This window comes from Chondrus crispus, genomic scaffold, assembly GCF_000350225.1.
Source record: "Chondrus crispus Stackhouse genomic scaffold, scaffold_46, whole genome shotgun sequence".
In the NCBI taxonomy this organism is placed as follows: domain Eukaryota; phylum Rhodophyta; class Florideophyceae; order Gigartinales; family Gigartinaceae; genus Chondrus; species Chondrus crispus.
In genome coordinates, this window is record NW_005179382.1 from 162161 (window position 1) to 183820 (window position 21660).

Below are 21660 nucleotides of genomic sequence, written 5' to 3' on the forward strand. Positions count from 1 at the left end.
TTTGGATGGTGTCGATGTGCCGCTGCTGTCTTCAGATGCTTGTTCCCAGGATTGCTGATTAACCCATGCTTTTGCCTTGCTTACAGTTGAGGCTGTAGCGGGGGTGACTGGAGTTTGGGGTGGACTCGCTGGAATCAAAGGTTCGGCGCTCGGACGAACAACCCTTTCGGCACTACCGTGCTTGATGTTAACAAGCTTAACCGCCTTTACAGCTGTTGTAATGGTTGGTTGGACTGTGACAGTCCATTCCACCTTCAAAGAGGTCTGCCTACGGCCTTTGATTGTGTCCACGAGGACTTCTTGGACGGTTCCACTGAGAAGTTTGCCTTTTGCCTTGCTTCCGTACAGGCGAGCGCACTCGGATACATTGGTGACGCAGGTTGCTTTAGTGTGCACCTGCGCACCAATGCGACGGCGTGGGTCTTTTGCGGCGGTCATTTTGGGAAAGTTTCGCAATGTCGAGCCTGATTCCAAGACGTACTGCTGCGTACCACTTCGAAAATTGGCGATGTGGGAAGGGTCCCACGCTTATTAAGGGGGCATTGATGCTGTTTTTTGGCGCGAAAAGCGTGCATAGGTACCGTATCGGTCCTTTTTTGGCGCTTGTGAATAGCGTTCAATTGAGGCTATGTACCTCAATTGAGGCTGTCGGTATAATAGACACTAGAAATGACCCCATTGGCTTATTGCACAACAGCAATCCCTGCGACGGATCTCAGATTGCATCAAGACCTGCTCCACTGTGTACTGTACTCCAGTATTATTCTATATTTCGCATCTCGCATGGAGATAGTCCTGCTGTACCTTATTTGTCGACATTTACGGGAATGTCCCAGAGCGATAATGCCATTCATACTTGGCCGGAGTAGCTTGACATATTCGTGATTTATCATTTTGTGGAAGAAGATTTTCATGTGGTAGGGACGTAGGGACGCAATCCAGCGGGTCTCCACCCACGTGAGGAGATGAGGTCGTACCTGATCTCCTGGACCGCAGTGCTTCCATCTGAAAGCACGACAACCGAGCCCAGAGGCGGGCTCGTTCCCGCCCCACATGCGTTAGCTCGGCGCCCTTCTGGATTACGGGTTTGGCCGAGAGTTGACTGTTGGATACGAAACGGGATTTTGCTGAACTTGTGAGAGACGGTTAATAGCAAGCTCTAACAGGCAAAAACACTGACTGTGCTCGAAGGGGACAGAGGGTGGCGAGCCGTTTCGTACTCGCCGAGATACGTTCCAAAGAGCTGCAGTCTGGTGCCTGGAATTGGTCCGGTCGGATCCGACTGAGCGTGGGCACACATGCATGCCGTACGCAAATCTTGTCAACCCACGATCTGCCGTTGCAGGCCGTTCCCGATTTCTCCAAATCGAACTCATTCTGATCCCTTTGCCACAAGCGTGACATCCCCCTGGCCATTTGTCACATAAACCAACTTGTCGTCCCTCCAAAGTCTATCAAACCCCTGCAAGTCATGGCAGCTTGTGGTATCTTCAACCGTCTTGCACCTCGACAGCTCTCAATCAATCGATATTGATCTCATGAGAGCGTATACACTCCACGAGGCCAGGATTGGCACTGCCGCGAGCTCTTGTGAAAAGAAGACTGCTTGCTTGCTATTCGACGGGAACCGGCAATGAACTTACTATTGCATATGTGCCTCAATTCTCTCTTGATAAAGGCTTGGTGTTGCATCCAATGTGCGTGTTGACTCAAGACGCACATTGGATGCAACACCTGTATAATATGTATAATGAGCAGTCTGTCAAGACTCTTGACAGACTGCTCATTGTACAAACGCACAATACGGAATCCGTAGCACCGTACAAGGTAATTAATGAACGAGGAAAGGTGCAGGTCTGTCTAGATCACGCCATGTGGAAGCAGTGCAACAGTGCCTTGCTTATGTTGTAGCTTGGGTGCAATTTCCCAAAACGGGTATAAAACCTTTGCGCTGCGCCACAAAATCACAATCTTCCCACTCACCTCTCTTCCCTGCAACAGCAAATCGTCTCCAACAGCAAACCGTTTCTCACTTCAGCAAATTCTTTCCCTCTGCACTATGAAGTTCTCTCTCGCCATCTGCCTCCTTGCCTGTCTTCTGGCCGTAGTTGCGGCTGCTCCGGCTCAGCCTCGCCTTCCCAAGCTTCGAGAGGCTACCCGCCAAAACTTTGAGTGTAAGTGTTCTATCATCCAGGAAATGTTTTTGGGCGACAAGGGAAATCTGCAACTCACACCAGAAACTCTCGACTTTGTGCCCGCTGCCTCGTCTTGAATTTGTTTCACTTCTTGTTCTTTGCTTTCATTAGGTCTTCATCGCGCGCCCCCGGGATTAGAATTCTGCTGTTTTGGGGTACCCCCGGGCTACCCTCCCTGCGAAGGCATATCGTTTTAGGTCTACTCTCGCCAACTCGGAAGTTGCTGCTGTTCTCTTCCTTTCTTAGGTTGCTTTGAAAAGCATTTAGTCACCCGACATTACGCAGCGCACGAACCAGAGAGATCTCGTAAACAAAATTAGAATTTGTGGCCGTTGTGCCCACCTCCCTTTCTGAGATTCATTCGTATACGCCACTCAGCGGAATAGTGCTCTTCATGTATTGTCGTTCAGACTTGGTGCAACATCGACACATCGGCTAGTACAACAGCTCTTGAGAAAGTTTCTCGGTACACACATTTCCGTGTTTGCCACTACCGCTGACAGAGCAGTGCTTGTTGATATGTATTATTCATCATTATACAAAAAGTTCTGCGACTTCGTGAAGGCCACTGAGGATACTGACTGACTTCCTTCAATCGCCCTCGTTGCTAAACCAACATTGCCATTTTCCACATCGAAGGGCTGCTACATCTTGTCCATCCGCCAGGCTTTTGATCTGGTTATCCTACGGAGGCGTCTCAATACTAAGGAATGCGTGTCAGTCAATTTCATGAGAAGTACCTTCTCCACAAGTCATTGGCAAAATTTAAGCATTTGATGTCGTTTTTTGTGCAACACTTCCAGAACACAGAACGCGATGTAAGGGTGAAACTGTCTCGCTCGCGGAATAAGGCTGGGGTAGTTCAAATTCGAGGAGAAATGCAGCTGCACAAGTCTCCCGTGTGAACAACTCATGTGCCTTTGTATTCGACAAATCGATTGTCACGGCAGCGTTGTTTCTCTTGTAGGAAAGAGTTAGTGAAGGGGATATAAGAAACGGAAATGTTTACAAAAGGCCCATGGACCGGCGATAATGTCCATTAGGAGCGATAGGGGGTAAGAATATCGCCTTTACTGACTCTCTCCCTTCAAGAACTGTGTCATCTGTGAATTGGTATTTTTGAACTTACATCACATTAGAAGTGCCCTGACACTGGATAATGATTTGCAACTTAAGTACCGTCATTCAACTCCGATTTATTAGCGCACATGGACACACTGACTGCCTACAAACAAGTACGAACATACAGCATATGTATTTGTCAGAAGTAATATCCCATCAACCATTAACCTATGAAGGGAGAAGAAGACAGGAAGTAATGCACTGTAATCTAGCTCGAGGCACAGGCATGGCCCCTAGGAGGGGGTTTTATCAGCAGAGACAAAACATCATTAATTTCGCGTTTGTTAGCGGACAACAGCAAGCAGTACAGTTGGGCCTGGCGGCACCTCCCAACCGACAATTTTCCATGATTGACTGGCACGGGTGATCAGCTGACTTTGAGAACCGAAATAGCGAAGAAATCCAAAGCCGCCGCAACAGAAGGGTTTTACATTTTCCAACTATGTAGCTATGCGCAAACGTTTTGCAGTGTACTGCAGTATGTAGCTGCTTGCTGGCAGAATACATTTATCATTTGGTGGTGAAATGAGTGTAAACCTCTCATTACTGACATTTATCATGCTTTTTGTTGAGCTAGTTCACGAACAAAGCTTCATCGCTTTCTCGCATTTCTAGGCTACGGCTATAGAATTGTAAGCTTCTAAATCGATAGCATTTGTTACATAAAAGCGAAATTTACAAGTGCGAACGCAAAGAAACTAGCATAAAATCTTTCTCGCTATTGACGCCGGAGCTACTCCAAAGTTACTTGCTGAGCAATCCCTGCGATTTATCTCTCAAAGCGTCCAGGCCTGCCCTACAGCACTGTGCTTCACCGCATCTTGTCCCACTTTATTTCAATTTCTATTTGCGCAAATGCTACCGTATCTTGTTGATCATAAGCTTTACTCCGTATCTTGTACATGTAGGATGGAGGTATTCGTTGATCTTATATATGCTTTATTCCGTATCTTGTAGGATGGAGATACAGCATTCGTTCTGTACTCTACAGCACTGTTAGGGAATAGACACTTACAGTCACGGCTGTCAGTTAGAGACGGGACTAGCAAGTGTGACGGCCTGTCTCCGCACGTCCTACCGTACGGAGACGGATCGAAATGAAAGAGAGACGACGCAAAAGCGGGAAAAGGAGGATGAAGGGAAAGGAATGCGATCGCAGCCACGAAAGGCGAGCCACAAGGAGGGGATAGCGTAGGCCGGACCGGGAGGCGGCGGCTGGATGGCCGGGGTATTTAGGGGAGAGAGGCCGGCGCACGAAGTAAACTTTAAACAGGGCATCGAGGCCACGGGAAGCAAAAGTGACCGGCCAGTGGCGAGATCATCAAGGACCAGTCGTAACAGTACCCTTGTAAAACTTTACTGTATCTATTTGTCTTGCATCTGCATCTCAGCTCTTCGCACTTTCTAGGTGCGTGGTATACAGCTAGACAGATTTTTTATGACGTAACAACGAGTCGGAAGCAGGTATGAAGGCATTGTTTCGTATCCAAACTCCCTTCGTCTCGGCGTTGCGTCTTACATCCAAACTCCCTTCGATTCGGCGTTGGGTCTTGACTGGTGTGTTTGTGCTGAGACCCCCAAGAATGGGGTGCATATAGCGTATGAAAAAAAAATATATATATATTTTTTATTACTGTATATATATATATTTACAACCAGGGAGAATGCGCCCAAGAATAGTGCCAATGCCATTATCTCTCGCGTACCGGACCACATAGTAGAGACGTCGACGGGAAAACGCTAGAGCACGCCTACGCAATGTGGGATACAGGCGCAAATAGAGATCTGCGGATGTAGCCCTGTAGGACGTTATCTGAAGGGGACGTCACTTGGCAGGGAAAGGGCCTTTTATCGTTTGCTGTTAGCTGCTGGTTGTCTTTAGTTCGCTGTTTTTTGCACTCCTTCCTCTCTCCTACCCTACAGTATCTCCATCCCCTTATATGCTCTCCTAGCATATGAGGGAATGGTGAAACGAAATGCTAGAGATGGCACCAGCGGCGGTGAAGCGAAAGAGACCTGGTGGTACTGACACCAAATCGGATCATGCGGTATACTCAAGGAGCACCGCCCCTGATCCTCCAATTGTCTTTCTCAATCATACTGCGCGGCCAATCAGATACCGTAGCTTGTTCATCTACATGTGTACTGTATGAGTCGGGGTTCGCGTGTTTCACAAGAGATCTGAGCGTCTACAATAGCGGGTCTGGTGTGCCCATCTCCAGAGAATGTAAAACTCCAGGAGGACAGCGTGAGTATTGTTTGTGGGCCCGTGTGAATAACAAAAACAAAAGGCTGCTTGCTATTCGAAGAAATCAGGCGATGAACTGATCTAGGCAGATCACGCAATATGGAAGCAGTGCAGTACTGCCGTGCCTATGCTGTAGGCTACAGCATAGGCACGGCAGTTTTGGGATGTTGCATCCAAGCAACTTCCCAAAACGCGTATAAAACCGTTGCGTTAGAGAAGCGAAATCTCCCCACTCATCCCTCTTCCCTGCAACAGCAAATCATCTCCAACAGCAAACCGTTTCTCACTTCAGCAAATTCTTTCCCTCTGCACTATGAAGTTCTCTCTCGCCATCTGCCTCCTTGCCTGTCTTCTGGCCGTAGTTGCGGCTGCTCCGGCTCAGCCTCGCCTTCCCAAGCTTCGAGAGGCTACCCGCCAAAACTTTGACCCTGAGTGTAAGTGTTCTATCATCCAGGAAATGTTTTTGGGCGACAAGGGAAATCTGCAACTCACACCAGAAACTCTCGACTTTGTGCCCGCTGCCTCGTCTTGAATTTGTTTCACTTCTTGTGCTTTGCTTTCATTAGGCTTTCATCGCGCGCCCCCGGGATTAGAATTCTGCTGTTTTGGGGGCGTGCCCCGGGGCTACCCTCCCTGCCAAGGCATATCGTTTTAGGTCTACTCTCGCCAACTCGGAAGTTGCTGCTGTTCTCTTCCTTTCTTAGGTTGCTTTGAAAAGCATTTAGTCACTCGACATTACGCAGCGCACGAATCAGAGAGATCTCGTAAACGAAATTAGAATTTTGTGGCCTTTGTGCCCACCTCCCTTTCTGATATTCATTCATGTACACCAGTCGGCAGAATAGTGCTCTTCGTGCCTTGTTGTTTAGTCTAGGTGCACCATGGACATATCGGCTCGTACAGCAGCTCTTTTGGGGAAGTTTCTCAGTAGACACATTTTCGTGCGTACCACTGCGGCTGACAGAAGAGTGCAGCAGTGCGACTAGACTTTTCTAGTCTCAAAGCGTTAGTTCTTTGCAACGAGACATCTTCTCAACTGCTCGGTCTTTAATGTCGACATACAGGAATGCAGAAGCCTGTTCTGTCCACGGAAACACTGCCGCTTCATCAGAAACACCGCAGTGATGTGTCACACCCGAAGTGTGTGACACAGGACTATCATCCCCGCCCGAAACATGAATCAGTGCTCTAACTTGGGTCTAACTTTTCAATAAATGTTTGATGAACATGACCTTATGATACAACAATTTCCATTGATGAGCGTTTCTATGAAAACGGGTCGGACTACGCGCCCTGCCGATCCGATTTTTGAATTCGGAGCATCAAGTTTCATCTGACCGCCCATTATCGTACCTCAGCTCACTATCACAAGACCACCACCCCCTCATTTGGTCCCTCAGAGCAACTCTCAAGTCCCTATCGTAGCCTCACCATTCTCAATACCCTCACCACACCCTCGCAACGTGGTGCACCACGGCCCGCGCTTTGCCCACCTCCCCACGGCTACCAAACTCACGTGTCTCAGGTCTGCACAGACCGCTGTGACCATCAAAAAAATAAGCATTCGTGCCTCCGCTCGCTTGCATCACATTCCCTATTCTTCCTTGCAGCGATTTGTCAATGCCAAAGACGCACCATCCCCTCAAGACCGACCCTCGGCTCTCCATGCCCGTGAGGAAAAAACCATCCTCGACTCCGCGCTGGACTTCGCGCGAAACGGAACGCAATTGTCTCGTGAATGTCTTAAAGATTTAGGTCAGCACTTCGTTGAGCGAGTTCCACAAGAACGCAAGGAAACGATTCCTTTTCGAAATCTGCGCCCAGGTGACAGGTTTCTACAATGCTTTTTACGACGACATCCAGAGTTGTCTATGAAAAGACGTTGCAATTTAGAGAGCGACCGCGCTGTCACCATGTCACCGTCAAATTTTGCAGAACACTTCGCTCGTCTTGAGCAAGTGTATCGGGAATTTCAGGTAACACATGGGTCTCAAATTTTCAATTTAAACGATTCCGGCTTCTCTACCAGAACAGCGTTCAGAGCGAGAGCGAAGGCTGCGCTGGAGAGCAGGGGGCGGAATAATTCCATTGATATGAAGTGGTCGGGAAATGCTTCCCACGTAACGATTATGCCAGTCGTTGCATACGGACGCAGCTGGACACCGATAACAATTTTACCTGGAAAGCGGGCCAAGTACCGAGTACGACCCGACGGGACTCGGGACTCGCCCGCATGTTATCTCCCAGGAAATGCCCTTGTCGCCTTCAGAGATCCCGCGGGAATGGACTCCCAGATCTTCTTGCGGTTTTGCGAGAATTTTGTCTCTGAGACAAAAGAGATACGCGAAAGACATAGGAATCTAATTTTGACGATGGACGGATATGGGGCCCATACCTCATACAAAGCCCTTTCGAAAGGTCTTTGTATGAGGTATGGCAAAAGCGATCGCTTTTGCGAGAGTACAAAATCCATGTAGTGGCTCTTCCCGCTCACAAAAACCACCGAACCGAGACACTGGACTACTCAGCTTTTTCCCCGTTCCAAACGTATCTACGTAATGCCCTGAATGACAGGTCATTGATTGCTACTGCTGAAATTCGGAATGACATGTATGTGAGTTACTGCACTCTGCATATAGTAAGGTTAAACACGGAAATATTGTGAATGGGTTTAAGGGTTGTGGTGTGCGGTGCGATGTATGGAAGAGGGCTATTCCTGAAGTCATTCGCTGTGGAGACATCACCAACCGTGGAGCATATTCGTCGAGGGAGGAAGCGTTTGAGGCCTTGAAAGAATTGTCGGAGAGCTTTTTGTCGTCTCGAAATTTATTGAGAAGTGATGGGGCGGTTCTAGAAAACGGGACTTTAAATACAAGGGCTCGGGCTTTATTAACCACTGACGGTGTATTGGAAATTTTACGAGTACGGGAGGCAACTAGAGCAGCAGAGCAGGAGCAGAGGACTGCCCGCCAGGTGGAAGCTGTCTCTCAGCGAGCAGCCCGTGAGGAAGAGACTGCAGATCGGATTCGTGTGAGGGAGGACACTCGCCGAGCACAAATCAATCATACAGTTTGGATTCGAGACCGTGGGATGAGAGAGGCTACGCGTGCACAATCTTGCGGCTTTCGGAGGTGGGCCGCACGTCAGCGTGCACCGTGCACGCCGGGAGTGCCCTAAAACTTTGAAGTAAAATTAAGGATTGTATGATAAACCGTGATTCATACATTGGGCAGGGAGAGCCCTGATCGGTTACCCAGCCAATAGCTGTCGAGGACAGCACGGGCAATCTGTTTGACGTTGATAAGCGCCGTTTTGACGTAAGATAGGAAACGTATTGGTTGACCTGCTGGAATAAAAGTGGAGCGCAAGGCCAACTAGAAGGTGTTTTTTCATTAAATTAAAAAGATTGACCCAGATTAAGGGGTGGGGGCTAATAGCAGCTAGGACGTTTGTGTGTCCGGCTTGTATGGAGCCGTTGCAGTGAGTGATCTGTTCCTATTTGTGAAATAATTATCTGCAAATCGTGCAGTATGGTATCAAAGACCCATACTCCTGATTATCAAAAACATAACTGAATTTTAGGCTCATCGAGTGCTCATACTGTTTCCATGTCAGATGTCGCGGACATCTCCCTGATGAAAATGCCCTCGACGAAGAGGTGTAGTTCGTCATTTATTCGTTAGACAAGTCTAAACTGCCGCATGAGTGGTGGATTATGTGCGGAAGGGCCTCCCCTTTGCGTTGTGTGGTTTAAAAACGGAATCTCGGAGTATCGCGAACACAATCAGATTTTTTCTGCCAAACATGGCAGGTGTCGTGATAATCCTACTCAACTGCATGCACATTTTTCATTATTGTTAGCCGATGAACAAAACACATTCCATTATCTACCGCCATCCTATCCCGCAAGCATATCCTTGTGGGAGCTTCGTCGCTTATCGTATTAGTGCTCCCACGTCGTCTTGTACGAGCTCCATGCTTCCAGCGGAGGATTGCCGGGCATCCAACAGGCTAACATCCGACTGCAATTCACTCTCCGCATCCTCCTCAATTTGAATGATTCGTACAGTGGGGTTTGTCGCAATTGGGTTTTCTTGTCCACTCTCCTGAACTACTCTCGCATTCTGACCTGATTCATATCCATTCCTACGGTTCTTGCATAGATCTTCGCTGCACCTGCATCCAATACAACGCTCCTTTTTTCTGAAGCACGAGCATCTGCGAGACAAGCAATTGCCTTTGCAACTGCAACAAGTCATGAAGTTTTTGATATTGACCACAACATCCTTCACAGCTTGCTCCTCTTCAAGCGCAATAGACCCATCCATATCATATCCATTCTCTATCCCACATCCTCCTACCACGGACGGAGATATGTCCCGTTCGCTCGCTCGCCCCCAGTACTTCATTGCAATAAATTTAGCTCTCCTGGCATGAAGTTTTAAATGTGTTGGATGTGGTAGCAGCTCGTTAGCATAAGCAGCACAGTCCGCAATAAAGTTTCTTACATCCACTCTCCATCCCCATGTTCCCGCTGGACTGCTTGAAATGAAGAACTGCCGCCTAACATCAGCCAGTTTACGTGCATCCTGTTCACCTCCCTCTACGATTGCTCTCATAGTTTGCTTTAGTTCTTCCTCTGTGCAAAACTTCCGCTTTCCCCTCTTCAGAAGATATAGGAAGCAAATTAAATTATCGACATTGTCCACATTACCTTCCCAAGGAGAAGCAAGGGAGCCGCCATGTTGCAGGAATGGAACGAAGGCTTCCCAGAAAAGGTTGTGTGTCATACCGTAGAATGAGGGGGAAAAGTCGCATCCAGCTAAACTGTACAATATTGCCGCACTTTTCCGGATGTGCCAAGGAAGCGCAGGCAACGTACAGCTGCATCTACCTCATGCACTGTATCAGATAGTATTTGAACCAAACCTTTTCCGAACATGTCAGGATTGGAAAGCAGAATGAGAAATACATCAGTGTCGTTGGAAAGAATGACTGATTGACAGCATAATTCAACGCTTCTCTGCTGACTGAGAGAGGAGCTGCCTCTATCACTTCTTGACGTCGTACTCCCAATTACGCTGGAGATTGAGGGAGATATATATTCATTCATTGTTGCAACAAATCTAGTCTCAGATTCACCATGTCGGATGTCGACGTTTCCGACATAAGCTGGTCCCCTTGTTTGGAAAACAAGGCATCGTGAGCGGGGGACCGCAAACATGTCACCCACCTCGCCATCGAGAAACCCCTCCCGTGCGAGCTGCAATATCACTCGTCCCGTACCAACGTCATCCCGGTCATTCATCGCTACCCTTTCTGGTTGGAATTCGCACGGCTTCCGTTGCGTAAATGACGTCGGAATGAGAAATGAGCCTCCATGTAGAAAGACACTGCAATTATGAGCTCTCCGTTCGAACAACTCGAAGGCTGCAACGGCTCCGCAAAACAAATGAAGGGATCCCAATTCGTCTTTGTATTCCCTGTCATTGAGCAAATATGACCACGGCACATTGAGCTCATCCTGAAATTCTAAGCGTACAAGTTGCCGGTTCCGGTCCAAAATGTCCCCATCTTCCTGCTTCCTCTGTCTGCCGGCATCCCGTCGGTTCTGTTCTGCTTTTTTATGCGGAATTACGAGCGTGGGGTCGTCAATGTGCAAGTGCAACTGCCTGATGCAATTCCCGCTCTGCCCTGTAACCCACGGACGCAGAATTGCTTTCATCTTCCCGGTAACGATGTCCTGCAAAGACGTCCCGCGTACCCCTGTGTCTCCCCTATAATGTAGTGCGTTCATGACATCCACCTGCACAGTCAAAGAAGCAGGAATACTGGCCCCATGCAGTGTCTGCGAAACAATATGTCCGTTATTGGATGCGTTCTCCAGTCTTTTGCTGACATTGTTCAATGGATAGACAATTTCTCTATTCCCGCGGACTGTGTACCTCAAAAATTTTGCCTTTGCGCCATGGTTAAGATTCCCGTTGTGATCCAGGAGACAATCCGCAAATGGGGATATCAGATACCTCTCACCATGAAAAACGTCTCTTCTGCTTGTGACTTCGCGTAAATAATCCACATTTCCCTCTGATATTGCCCATCTTTCCTCTTCATAAAATGCTTCTTTCTTCTTCTCAAGTTTGCGTCTGCGTTCAGCCAGTAACTTGGACATGGCCTCTTTTGATGTGGCCCGCTTCGGAGTGTTCGAGCTTTGCGTTATCACCTGCGTATTACGCTCTACATGATCTGCAAATTCAATAATACCTCCTTTTTACGCATTGATTGTGCTGGTCTCAGCACGGCCCGGCATCTCGTCCATCGCTTAAACTTTTTCCCCCCGAAATACTTCTTCCTCTCATCTTCAGTGAGAGGCCCGAATACGTCAGGAAAGATGACGGAGGAATGAAGTTTGGCGGTTGTCTCTCCAGTACTCGCAATGTCCAGTATGCCTTGCTGGTCCATAGGATTATTCATGCGTTTTGGAGGAAAGCTGAACACATTAGTCAGCCACTCCCCACCTCGATGTTCCAAATTTAGAAAAACTACCTCTCGCATAACGTGTAACATGCGAGATACTGTTCGCCACTGGCATGCGTTTCTGTCGAAAGCTGCCAAAGGTCCTGGCAACTCTCCTACACCGTCTGCCTCCCGTCTCCGCCCGTAAGCCCTCGATGCCCCGGTCATGTATCGCCCGAGTGCCCTGAACATAGATACCTGCATCAACCAGCCAGCAGAATTCTCTAAATGTCCTAGTAGGTTAACGCTGAGACTCTTCAGATGCCTTACAATTAGCATCTCCAGAAGCTCGTCCAAATGAACATACGAATACCCCCACATGTCAAGTGCTTCCTTCCCGCGACCAGTGAAGCTCAACAACTTCAATACCATGCGACCAGGCTTCGTATTATAAAGTTCCTGCTCTACAGCAGACGGTATAATTCCCCTGAAGAAAGCGTAAAATAGAGACACCTCCTGGTACTTAAGATGTGTTGTTGAATGTAGGATAGCATTGTGATTGAACCAAAATGCATCCGTGAAGTTCGTATGACCAGTTCGAGAGAGCACATGGAACCCTACAGTGGGCAGTAAGCAGGCGAACAACACAGTGTGCACGAAATGCTCACCATTGGGCCTTCCCTTGAAGGTCTTCTGTGCATGTTCTCGCAGAATGTTTCCAACTGAGATGACCTCCCCAGTAACTAAATCACTAGTTGCTGAGTACAGGGTACCTGTCAGATTTGCCTCACCTACAGGAAGCATTGTGCGAGACGGATTTCTAACAACCTGCGATCCATCGACACTTACCCGCTTTTGGGAAGATATGCTGTGCAAATTGATAACCTTTTCTCGCACAGACGCATCCTCTGCCATTGCCATATCGATGAGACGAATAATGATCGCACAAGCCAGATTGAATAGTACGGCTCTGTTGTTTCGTGCATGGGAATTAGTTAAAATATTGGACACATGAGATGGCGATAGTCCCGCGCACGCTGCTAACTCTTCCAGACCGAGGCCGTCCAACATCTCCTTGCTCAACGAATACATAATCTGTTTTTCTGCGTGAAAGAAACCAGGAAAGGGAATGAACCATTCATGGAGCGGCAGGTTGCAGTTCGAAGATGTATGAGCTGCACCCCCCACGCCCTCACCTCCCTGTCGGCTTTCCCGCCAGGAGTCCAGCCACAAATCGCAGAACATTTTGTAAGAGGGCTGATCACCTGCCAGAACAACGTATCTAGGACGACCAGGGTGTCCTGGACGAATTTGCTCCTTAACAAGGTTAATGAATCTGCGCACAGTAATAATATCAGCAGCGCTGTCACGACTGATTTCGACATAAACAACCTGTTCATCGTACAGAGACTCATCCGAGGGGTCTTTCCCTCCGTGTGGTTTAAAAGCAGAAAGGAGTAGGGTGCGAAAATTCAAAGGAGCACCATGCACACCGAAGGTCATGTCCGCAATTGTCTGACTGTTATATTCGCTGTTGTTTGATTCTTTCCGGCCCACCAATTGACCCCTGAACAGAGCGGTGAGACCAAATGCGATGTCGGAGAACTGCTTTACAAGCATAGTGTTCTCTACGCTAGAGAATCTATTAATGAAGGCATCACGACATCCCAGCCCACGCACACTCTTCCAAGAATCCAGTCGGGGGCGTTTCGTGCTGTGTTCGGCGATATTCTCCCGTCTTCTTTTCTGTCCTGGAACCACTCCCTGTAGTAGCGACCCATTCACCTTTGGCATAGACTTCCCATCAACCTTGACAGCGTGCAATGGCTTTATGTCCCAATTGTCGAATTGAAGTACCGGCATTATCACTTCATCGAATTTAGTGTGCTGCCAAGGACCGCAGCGCTCCCTTTCGGCAATTAACTTCTGACGGTATCTTTCTGTACTTGTGTAAGAAAGAAACACGCCCATGGCATTTAGAACGCTTATAAAAGAGGGAGTCACTTCACATATACCACTAACGGAGATCGTTATAGTCAGGGGACCGGAAATGCTCTTTGTTCTGGAAAGGACAGTTTGTTCGATGACCTTCAGAGCTCTCACGCAAAGCAATAAATCAGCGCGGGAATATTGAGTGCCATTATGCAGTTCCTCTTCAATGGATGGATGAGGCAAACAATCCGGAGAATTTGAAAGGGGAAACATTTCATACATCTGCGTTCCCAAAACTCTTGCGCATACTTTCCATGCTCGCAGTCTACTGTCTGAAGCCATTGTAAGCATCACGTCCTGCCATAAAGGGCTTGGTATAGAGGCCACTTCTTCAGTCAAAGACCACGAACCAGCCCAAAAACGGCCCTTGTGCTCCTCAAAATGCCGAGCTATTGCGTCGTAATGGGACCGCATTTCATCCATGCTCGGGCGTGCATTATTTATCAGTTTTTTGCTGCGTGATGTAGCAATATCTGACAGGAACTTGTCAACCTGACTTACGTGGATGTAGCAACGGAGTCGATAGCTCATTTTCTTCAGAATGATTCCTTTCTGAGCGAGCACTGGCTCAATTCGTTTGTGCAATGTCCTGTCATCAATGTTTGGTGGCTGCAACACAGTGGTACATAATGGCGGTTCACGAAGACACTTGCGCTCACGCACAACCTCCTGGAACGGCAGCATTCGGACGCTGTGTTCTGAGTTGCCTATCGATAAAATGCAAGATGACCTCATTGTTCTCCCAATAAGACCAATTCCATTCCTGTCCGAATCAGTAAAAATAATAGACTGTTTGGCAACGCTGGGTCCCTCCAGAGAAAACATTACAAGTCGGACAAGTGTTTGATCAACTGGTAGCCTCAAAGATTTTGGTGCAAGTAACGGAGCGTTACAATCTTTGCCTTCGTTGATAATGTAAAGACAACTCCTGCAGCAGTACTTTCCCATGACATCACGTGCATGAAACTGATCCGCCGAGTGGGAGCATACAGTCTCTTCCAGCTGAGCAAAAGACTCCAACGTGTCAAGATTGTCCATTTCATGTATAGGTATACGCCAAAGTCTACCCTTTCTTCCCTCGTCCTTGTGTGTGCATCCGTTTTTCCAGAAAATGCAGTGTGCTTTTGTCGTGCATCGCTGTTCCGATATTTCTCTGAACGCAGCCTCTTGAGAATAGCGGCTATGGTTGATGTGGATGTAACAAAGATAATATTTGGACGGGTCTTCGACCAATTCCCGCACGGTCTCAAAGTCACAACCTGTGCGTCTTCGAAACTCCATCATAAACACGTCATTTAGTAAGGAGTCTTCTCTGGAGATAATGTTGTATAATGTCCAGTCACAGCTCGGGGTTCTAACAACATCTTCATCCACAGTCGATCCGTTCCTTATTGATGAGCATATATGACATACTTTTCTTTTTGACCTTTCCCGATCTGGAGCACACCTCGTCTGCCATGCACGTAATGCGCGGGCAGCATTGTTTTTCCCGTACTTTCTGTCAGACGAAATGACATTCCAACCCCAACGCTTGTCACGACAAGGAGTGCAAAGCGAAATAGTCCGGTTTCCGGTCCGTTTGAGCCTGGCAAACGGGTTTAGAATGCCCCCTGTATCAACGCTTGCGTATGTCTCTAACTTGGCATTTGTTAGTGTAACTGCCTTGGTCGGTTTCTGTGGGTGACAAAGACTACAGGCAAAGCACGGAGTAACAGTCCCATTGCCAAGAATGTGAGGGTCGGCTGATACCCTCTCCACATTATTCATTACGAAGCAGATCTCCTTAAATTTCGGATGGACAGTTGCAGACACGACGAATGATCGATTGCATCATGTGGGGGGGTTGTCGTCGCTTTGAGAAACGAAACACTTCAAATCAAAGGAGAGGGATCAAGAAAGGCGAGAAAAGCGACGTCGACGATGTAATTAGGGCAGGTTTTTCGGGGAGTTTCGAACAAGTGGTCACACACAAATTTTATCATATTCCCAAATTGCAGAATAAAAAAGGTTTGGTCACTGACTGGTTGCAGTTGAAACTTTCGATATTACACGTGTATAAGTACGTGTATCACTTTCAAGTTGAAAGTGATACTTACACACGTGTAATATCAGTGATCCAATGTTGGAGACCACTCCGAAATAGCTCAGTGAGCCGAAGAGGTAGTGGGGAGAGAGAAATGAGCTCATTGTTGGCGTCTGTGAGTGTCATTGCTGGCGGAGGAAGAGTGAGGCACGAAAACGGGCCGCGGCCGGCAATTTTGACACTCATTGCTACTGTCACAACTCCCAACGTCCCTGTCAACGTTGACGTCACTCCTTCCAACACATTTATATTTTCCCAAGACTTCCTGCATCTACCGAAACGCCGCTCCCCATCCCCCCACCTCTGTCCCTTCCAACAGTCTCAAGTGAACCGCACGCAAACTTCTCGCCTGACCACCCGCCCCCGCCTCCTCCCATCCCAACCTCCTCCTCACCCCTCGCGCCGCTTCACGCGCCGCCCGCCTCGCTTCACACGCCTCGCTTCGCACGCCTCGCTTCGCACGCCCTCCACCATGGGTATCAAGGGCCGGCTTGCGAAAATTGCCATCGGCAAGAACGCGGCTCCCCCTGCCGCCGCGCCCGCCGCACCCGTCATGCCCGCCGCGCCGGTCTCCATCCCCTGGGACGCCACCGCCTTCCGCATCCAGCTCAAGATGGCCAAGGAGCGCATCTCCATCCAGCACGGCAAGAAGGACAACGAAATCGACGCCACCAAGCGCGTCATCCAGACTCATCTCTCCGCCAACAAGGAGACCCTCGCCCGCATCCAGTGCGAGCGCGTGCTCCGCGAGCGCACGCAGGTCGAGGCCTTTGACGTCGTCGAGACCTTTGTCGAGCTGCTCGCCAACTCGAACACCGTCTTCAGCGACCAGCGCGACTTCGACACGGCCTCCACCGACATCAAGGAGTCGGTGGCATCCGTTGTGTACGCCTCGTCGCGCCTCAACATCCCCGAGCTGCGCAACGTTAAGAACATGTTCCGCAACCACTTTGGCGCCGCCGTCATCGACCCGCTGACGCGGCTGGAGGGCCCGCACACGCAGCACATCAACAAGGTGGTGGCGCGCACGCTAGAAGGCGGGGCGCCCGACGGGTACCTCGTGCTGCAGGAGCTGGAGAAGATCGCCAAGGAGGGCAACATCAGCTGGATGCCGCCGCCCGAGTACGGCGACCTGGACCCGTCCGGCGGCCACGGCTACTACCGACCCAGCCCGCTGCCAAAGCCGCACTTTGTGCCCGGCATGCCCAACTACCCGCCGTCGGCCCCGCCGTCGGCCCCGCCGTCGGACGACTACGGCGGCTCGAGCGGCGGCGGCGGCGGCGGTGGCATGATGAATATCCCAGGGCACAACCCGTACCCCGGAGCGGGGTACGGGATTCCCGGGATGGGGCCGTCCGGGCCGGCGCCAACCGCGCCGCCGCCGTTCGACCCGTCCAGCGGGGCGGCAGGAACGTTCTATCCGCCACCGGCGGGGCCCGGCGGCGAGTACGGCGGGCCTGGGGCCGCGGCGCCGCCGCCGCCGGCCGCGCCGGCGTTTTTGAACGACGACGCGTTGGAGCAGCGATTTAGAAACGTAAAGGATGGTCGCAAGTAGTGGGGGGTGTGCGATGACTGGCGTGATGATGGTGATGGGAGGATGAATAAAACGAAATGGTTTAAACACGTGTAAAACAAGCGGGCGGGGGTGGCGCATGCAGAAGTACACGGTAGCTACATGCGGCGGACAAGCGCAAGAGGCAGGACGTGGGGGCTACAAGGCGAGCACACGGCGGCGGGCAATGCACCGGGTTGTTGGGGCAAGAAGACAAGGGCGAGGTACAGAAAGCGGGGCAAGTTTACACAAACTCGGGCAAGCAAGCGCGGGGAACATGCTCCTCCCGAGTGCTACTCGGCCTCCTCAGCGATGGTCTTCTCATAGTCGGCAGAGTCCATGAGGGCGTCGATCTGGGCGGGGTCGTTAACCTTGATGCGGAAGATCCATCCGTCGTCGTGGGGGGTCTTATTGATGAGGTCGGGGCTATCGTCGAGGCTATCGTTAACGCCGACGACCTCTCCGGAGAGCGGGGCGTAGATGTCAGCGGCGGCCTTTACGGACTCGACGGTGGCGGCGCGCTCGCCGGCGCTGGCCTCGGAGCCGACCTCGGGCAGGTCTGCGAAGACGATGTCGCCCAGGGCGGCCTGTGCGTGGTCCGTGATGCCGACGGTGGCGACGTCGCCATCCAGCTTGGCCCACTCGTGCGACGCCTTGTACTTGCGGTCGGAGGGGTCTGCGGCGGGCGCGCACGGGCGGTGTTAGCGGGGCTGTGGCTGCGTCTGCGGGGGAGGTGTTGCGGGGCGGGAGCACGTACATGAGGCGGCGGAGAGGAAGCGCGGGAGCACGGCGAGCGCGCGGGCGCGGAGCGACGGGGGGGCGCGCGCGGCGCGGAGGAGGGCGGACATGGTGTTTGGCAGGCAGGGGAGGCGGGGAGGTGCGGGGGGGGAGGGTTGCCGGGCGAGGTGGAATGAGGGCCTTTAATCCTCGGTTAGCCCTTTGGGGGGATGCAGGGCGGGGGACAGCGGATCGCGAGGAGCACTGGCGCGGGAACGGGGGGAGCGGGCACACGTGGCGCGCGGCGAGTGGCGGCGGAGGCAAGGCGGGACGCGTGGCGCGAGCGGGGCGCGCGCGACGCGGCGCGCAGATCGAGGAGATGGCGCCGCGAGCTCGAGTGGGACGCAGGCGATGATGCGGGGACGGGGACGGGGACAGGCGCAGCGGGTTCAGGCGCAGCGGGTTCAGGCGCAGGATGCGGGCGGGGGAATGGCGGAATCGGTCGACACAGGCAGGCCGCCGCGCATGCATGACTTTCCGTCCTATCCCGGCTGTTTTCCTGGCCTGCTGTTTTTCAGGTCCTGCCGTTTGCATGTCCTGCCGTTTGCATGTCCTGCCGTTTTGCATGTCCTGCCGCTTTCACCCCATTTCCTAAATCAGACTTTTCGCTTGCAGGTTTCGCCAACATCTAAAGCGGCTTGTTTCCGTGTCAATTTCGAGAATACTTGTTGCGCTGCGGTCGATACTGCTGCAATAGAATGAGTAATGCAATGCTGTACCCACAGTACAGTGGTACAGTACTTTGGATAGTTTCCTCGAGCAAGGCGTGAAGATGTGGTTCCATCCAGAGACAAGTTAAGTCTCAGACCTACGATAACAAATACTGTAGCCAATAGGGCGCGAGACTCACACAAGACTCGAGGAGGGAGGGGAGGGGCCATCGGCGTTCATGCAATCACAGAAAACAGGCTCGAAAACAACCGAAGGCTGTGAACGCGCGTGCACAGCCTTCGCTCGTTTGCTCATCATTATTCTAGTAAAAATAGGTAAAAATAGACGTCGCGCCGTACAAAACACCGCCCGCCCCCGTCAGCACATGCCCTCCTTCTCCATCTCGAACTCGCACGCGGGCACGACGCGCACTTCGCCTCCGTCGCCGACGACGACGACGGTGTCGTGGTCTTGCACCAAGCTCTTACGGTGTCCGACGCTAACGACTGCGCAGCCGATATCGCGGAGCGCCTGCATGACGACGCGCTCTCCGTCCCTGTCTAGCCCCGCGGTGCCCTCGTCCACGACGACGACGGCCGCTTCTCGCACGACGGCGCGCGCGGCCGCGAGCCGCTGCATCTCGCCCGCGGAGAGCGCGCGCTCCCACGCAGAGTCGTCGCCCAGCGCCGCTTGCAGCTCGCCGAGCCCGACCCGCGTCAGCGCCGCCTCCAGCGCGCGGGGGGATGCGCCCGCGGCCCCGCGACCCGGGTACCATAGCTGCTCGCGCAGCGACCCGGCCGGCGAGTACGCGTGCTGCGGCAGGAATATCATCCGCGCGCGCGCTGGCCGCACGATCGTCCCGGTCCCGTGCGACCACAGACCGGCCAGGCACCGCAGCAGGCTCGTCTTGCCGCTCCCGCTGCGCCCCACGATTAGCACCCGCTCCCCGCCCCGGATCTCCACGGACAGGTCGTGGATCAGCCGCCGCGTCCCGCACGGCGTGTACACGGACAGATTGCGCACGGAGATCCCGCTCGTCGTCGCGTCCTCGATCGTGTGGATCCGCCCCGACCACGCCCCCGCCCCCGCACCGCTGCTTGCCACCCCGTTTCCGTTCCCGCGCGTTGACGCCCTCGCCCCCTCGCTTTCCACTTCCCTTGCCCCTTTCATTTCGCCTGCGCTCTCGCTAGCGCTTGCGCTTGCGCTTTCGCTTTCGTTTTCCCACAGCTTGAAGTCGTGCGACGAATTGTCTAGATTCCCTTCCAGTTTGATAATAAACCCAGAGAGACGCTCGATCGACGCCCCAAGCCATGAGTATCTGTACATGTCACCAACCACAACAATTCGTTAGAAATACGCCCCCGTCCCCCCAGACCTACATTCGCCCCAGCGCCCACAAGAGAAACAAAACAAACAGACGAACAAACTTACTGGTCATAGTCCCCGATGAATAACGACAAGTTGTTAAACAGCACGGAAAACGCTGCTTCCGCTTTCGTCAGCTCGCCGAGCTGGATGCGACCTGCAAAGTACAACGGCCCGAGAATGAGCAGCGGCAGCACGATCGGCAGAAAATAGAAACTGTTGATGAACAGGTTCATCGGAAACTGCGTCTTGCTCAACGCGAGCTGCGCGTGTGCCCGCCCGTCAAGCTTGCCCTCGCTTATCGCCCGCTCGGCCTCGCTGCCGTTGTAAAAAGCAATCGCTTCGGCGTGCATGCGCACTCGCGCCAGCGCAAACCGAAAGTCCTGTCACGTTGCGCGACACGCCGATTGGGACACAGTTAGGAGGACACACTTTTCTCATCGCTTTTCGCTCATGCGCTCACCGCATGCGCTCGTGACAACACCAACGCTCGTTCGCTTGCTCACGTACCGCTGTCCTCCGCAAAAGCAGTGCCTGGAGGTCAAAAAGTTTCTTTCCTATTCGGTTCACAAGCAGCATGCCCACCGCCACGATCACCACAATCACAAAATACATTGGCGGGAAGATCCGCAGCAAAATCACCGAGTAGAGCACGACATCCACCACTGTTTTCAGGTTGGTTAACGTAAAGTCCACCATGCTACTCGCAAATTCCGCAAACTGCTGGTCAATAACCTCATCGGGGTTGTCCAGGCCGTCCTCTGTCCCAACCTCGCCTTCCCTTTTCTGCGCCCCATTAAGCTTGTAATAGTTGCTCCCCCCAAAATACATGCGCAGGCCACTCTTCGTGAGAAACTGCTGCCACCTGAGGACAAACGTCGCGCGGGTAAAGCTGGTACACGCTGCCAGCGGGAATAGGATGACGCACAAAGCAAAGACATAGATGTTGCCATCCCAAAACGCGGCGACATTGCGCTCGTTCAATGCGGTGAAGAGGTTACCGATGACGACGGTGAAGACGGCGCCCAGGGCCGATCCGAGCACGGACAGCGACGCGCAGGCCAGGGCGTGCCACTTAGCGGAGCGGTCGCGACGGAAGAAGGGGATGGACAGGCGCATGGTGATGCGCAGCAGACGGCGCAGGCGTTCGGCGGTGAGCCCGCGCGTCGGGGCGGGCGGGGCGGCGGACGGCGGGCCCTCGGGCGACGGGGCGGAGGAG

At 51.9% G+C, this 21660-nt stretch overlaps 6 protein-coding genes; 3 read left to right on the forward strand and 3 right to left on the reverse strand.

The window, feature by feature from the left end:
• Window positions 1-1536: 1536 nt before the first annotated feature.
• On the reverse strand, window positions 1537-1692 carry CHC_T00006562001 (hypothetical protein). The gene has a single exon (XM_005719263.1). It carries the CDS (start codon window positions 1690-1692, stop codon window positions 1537-1539), a length of 156 nt encoding a protein of 51 aa, XP_005719320.1.
• Window positions 1693-2001: 309 nt separating this feature from the next.
• Window positions 2002-2551, forward strand: CHC_T00006563001 (hypothetical protein). XM_005719264.1 is given in 4 exon segments: window positions 2002-2059; window positions 2060-2174; window positions 2307-2392; window positions 2393-2551. The coding sequence occupies 2 exon segments, from the start codon at window positions 2060-2062 to the stop codon at window positions 2390-2392; spliced, it is 201 nt and encodes a 66-aa protein (XP_005719321.1). The 5' UTR covers window positions 2002-2059; the 3' UTR covers window positions 2393-2551.
• A 6878-nt stretch (window positions 2552-9429) lies between these two features.
• CHC_T00006564001 (hypothetical protein) lies at window positions 9430-9621 on the forward strand. The gene has a single exon (XM_005719265.1). It carries the CDS (start codon window positions 9430-9432, stop codon window positions 9619-9621), a length of 192 nt encoding a protein of 63 aa, XP_005719322.1.
• Window positions 9622-11802: 2181 nt separating this feature from the next.
• On the reverse strand, window positions 11803-14838 carry CHC_T00006565001 (hypothetical protein). Its single transcript, XM_005719266.1, has one exon. The coding sequence runs from the start codon at window positions 14836-14838 to the stop codon at window positions 11803-11805; it is 3036 nt and encodes a 1011-aa protein (XP_005719323.1).
• Window positions 14839-17941: 3103 nt separating this feature from the next.
• Window positions 17942-18507, reverse strand: CHC_T00006566001 (hypothetical protein). XM_005719267.1 is given in 3 exon segments: window positions 17942-18324; window positions 18406-18496; window positions 18497-18507. The coding sequence occupies 2 exon segments, from the start codon at window positions 18494-18496 to the stop codon at window positions 17942-17944; spliced, it is 474 nt and encodes a 157-aa protein (XP_005719324.1). The 5' UTR covers window positions 18497-18507.
• An 807-nt stretch (window positions 18508-19314) lies between these two features.
• On the forward strand, window positions 19315-20427 carry CHC_T00006567001 (hypothetical protein). The gene has a single exon (XM_005719268.1). The coding sequence runs from the start codon at window positions 19315-19317 to the stop codon at window positions 20425-20427; it is 1113 nt and encodes a 370-aa protein (XP_005719325.1).
• Window positions 20428-21660: the final 1233 nt, after the last annotated feature.

Excerpts from the sequence above, each read along its gene's own strand:
- CHC_T00006564001 (XM_005719265.1), top strand. The coding sequence starts at position 9,430 with ATGAACAAAACACATTCCATTATCTACCGCCATCCTATCCCGCAAGCA.
- CHC_T00006563001 (XM_005719264.1), top strand. The coding sequence starts at position 2,060 with ATGAAGTTCTCTCTCGCCATCTGCCTCCTTGCCTGTCTTCTGGCCGTA. Across the intron at positions 2,175-2,306 it reads TACCCGCCAAAACTTTGAGT|GTCTTCATCGCGCGCCCCCG; the intron begins GTAAGTGTTCTA and ends TGCTTTCATTAG.
- CHC_T00006565001 (XM_005719266.1), bottom strand. The coding sequence starts at position 14,838 with ATGTTTTCTCTGGAGGGACCCAGCGTTGCCAAACAGTCTATTATTTTT.
- CHC_T00006566001 (XM_005719267.1), bottom strand. The coding sequence starts at position 18,496 with ATGTCCGCCCTCCTCCGCGCCGCGCGCGCCCCCCCGTCGCTCCGCGCC. Across the intron at positions 18,325-18,405 it reads CTTCCTCTCCGCCGCCTCAT|ACCCCTCCGACCGCAAGTAC; the intron begins GTACGTGCTCCC and ends CGCCCGCCGCAG.
- CHC_T00006562001 (XM_005719263.1), bottom strand. The coding sequence starts at position 1,692 with ATGCAACACCAAGCCTTTATCAAGAGAGAATTGAGGCACATATGCAAT.
- CHC_T00006567001 (XM_005719268.1), top strand. The coding sequence starts at position 19,315 with ATGCAATCACAGAAAACAGGCTCGAAAACAACCGAAGGCTGTGAACGC.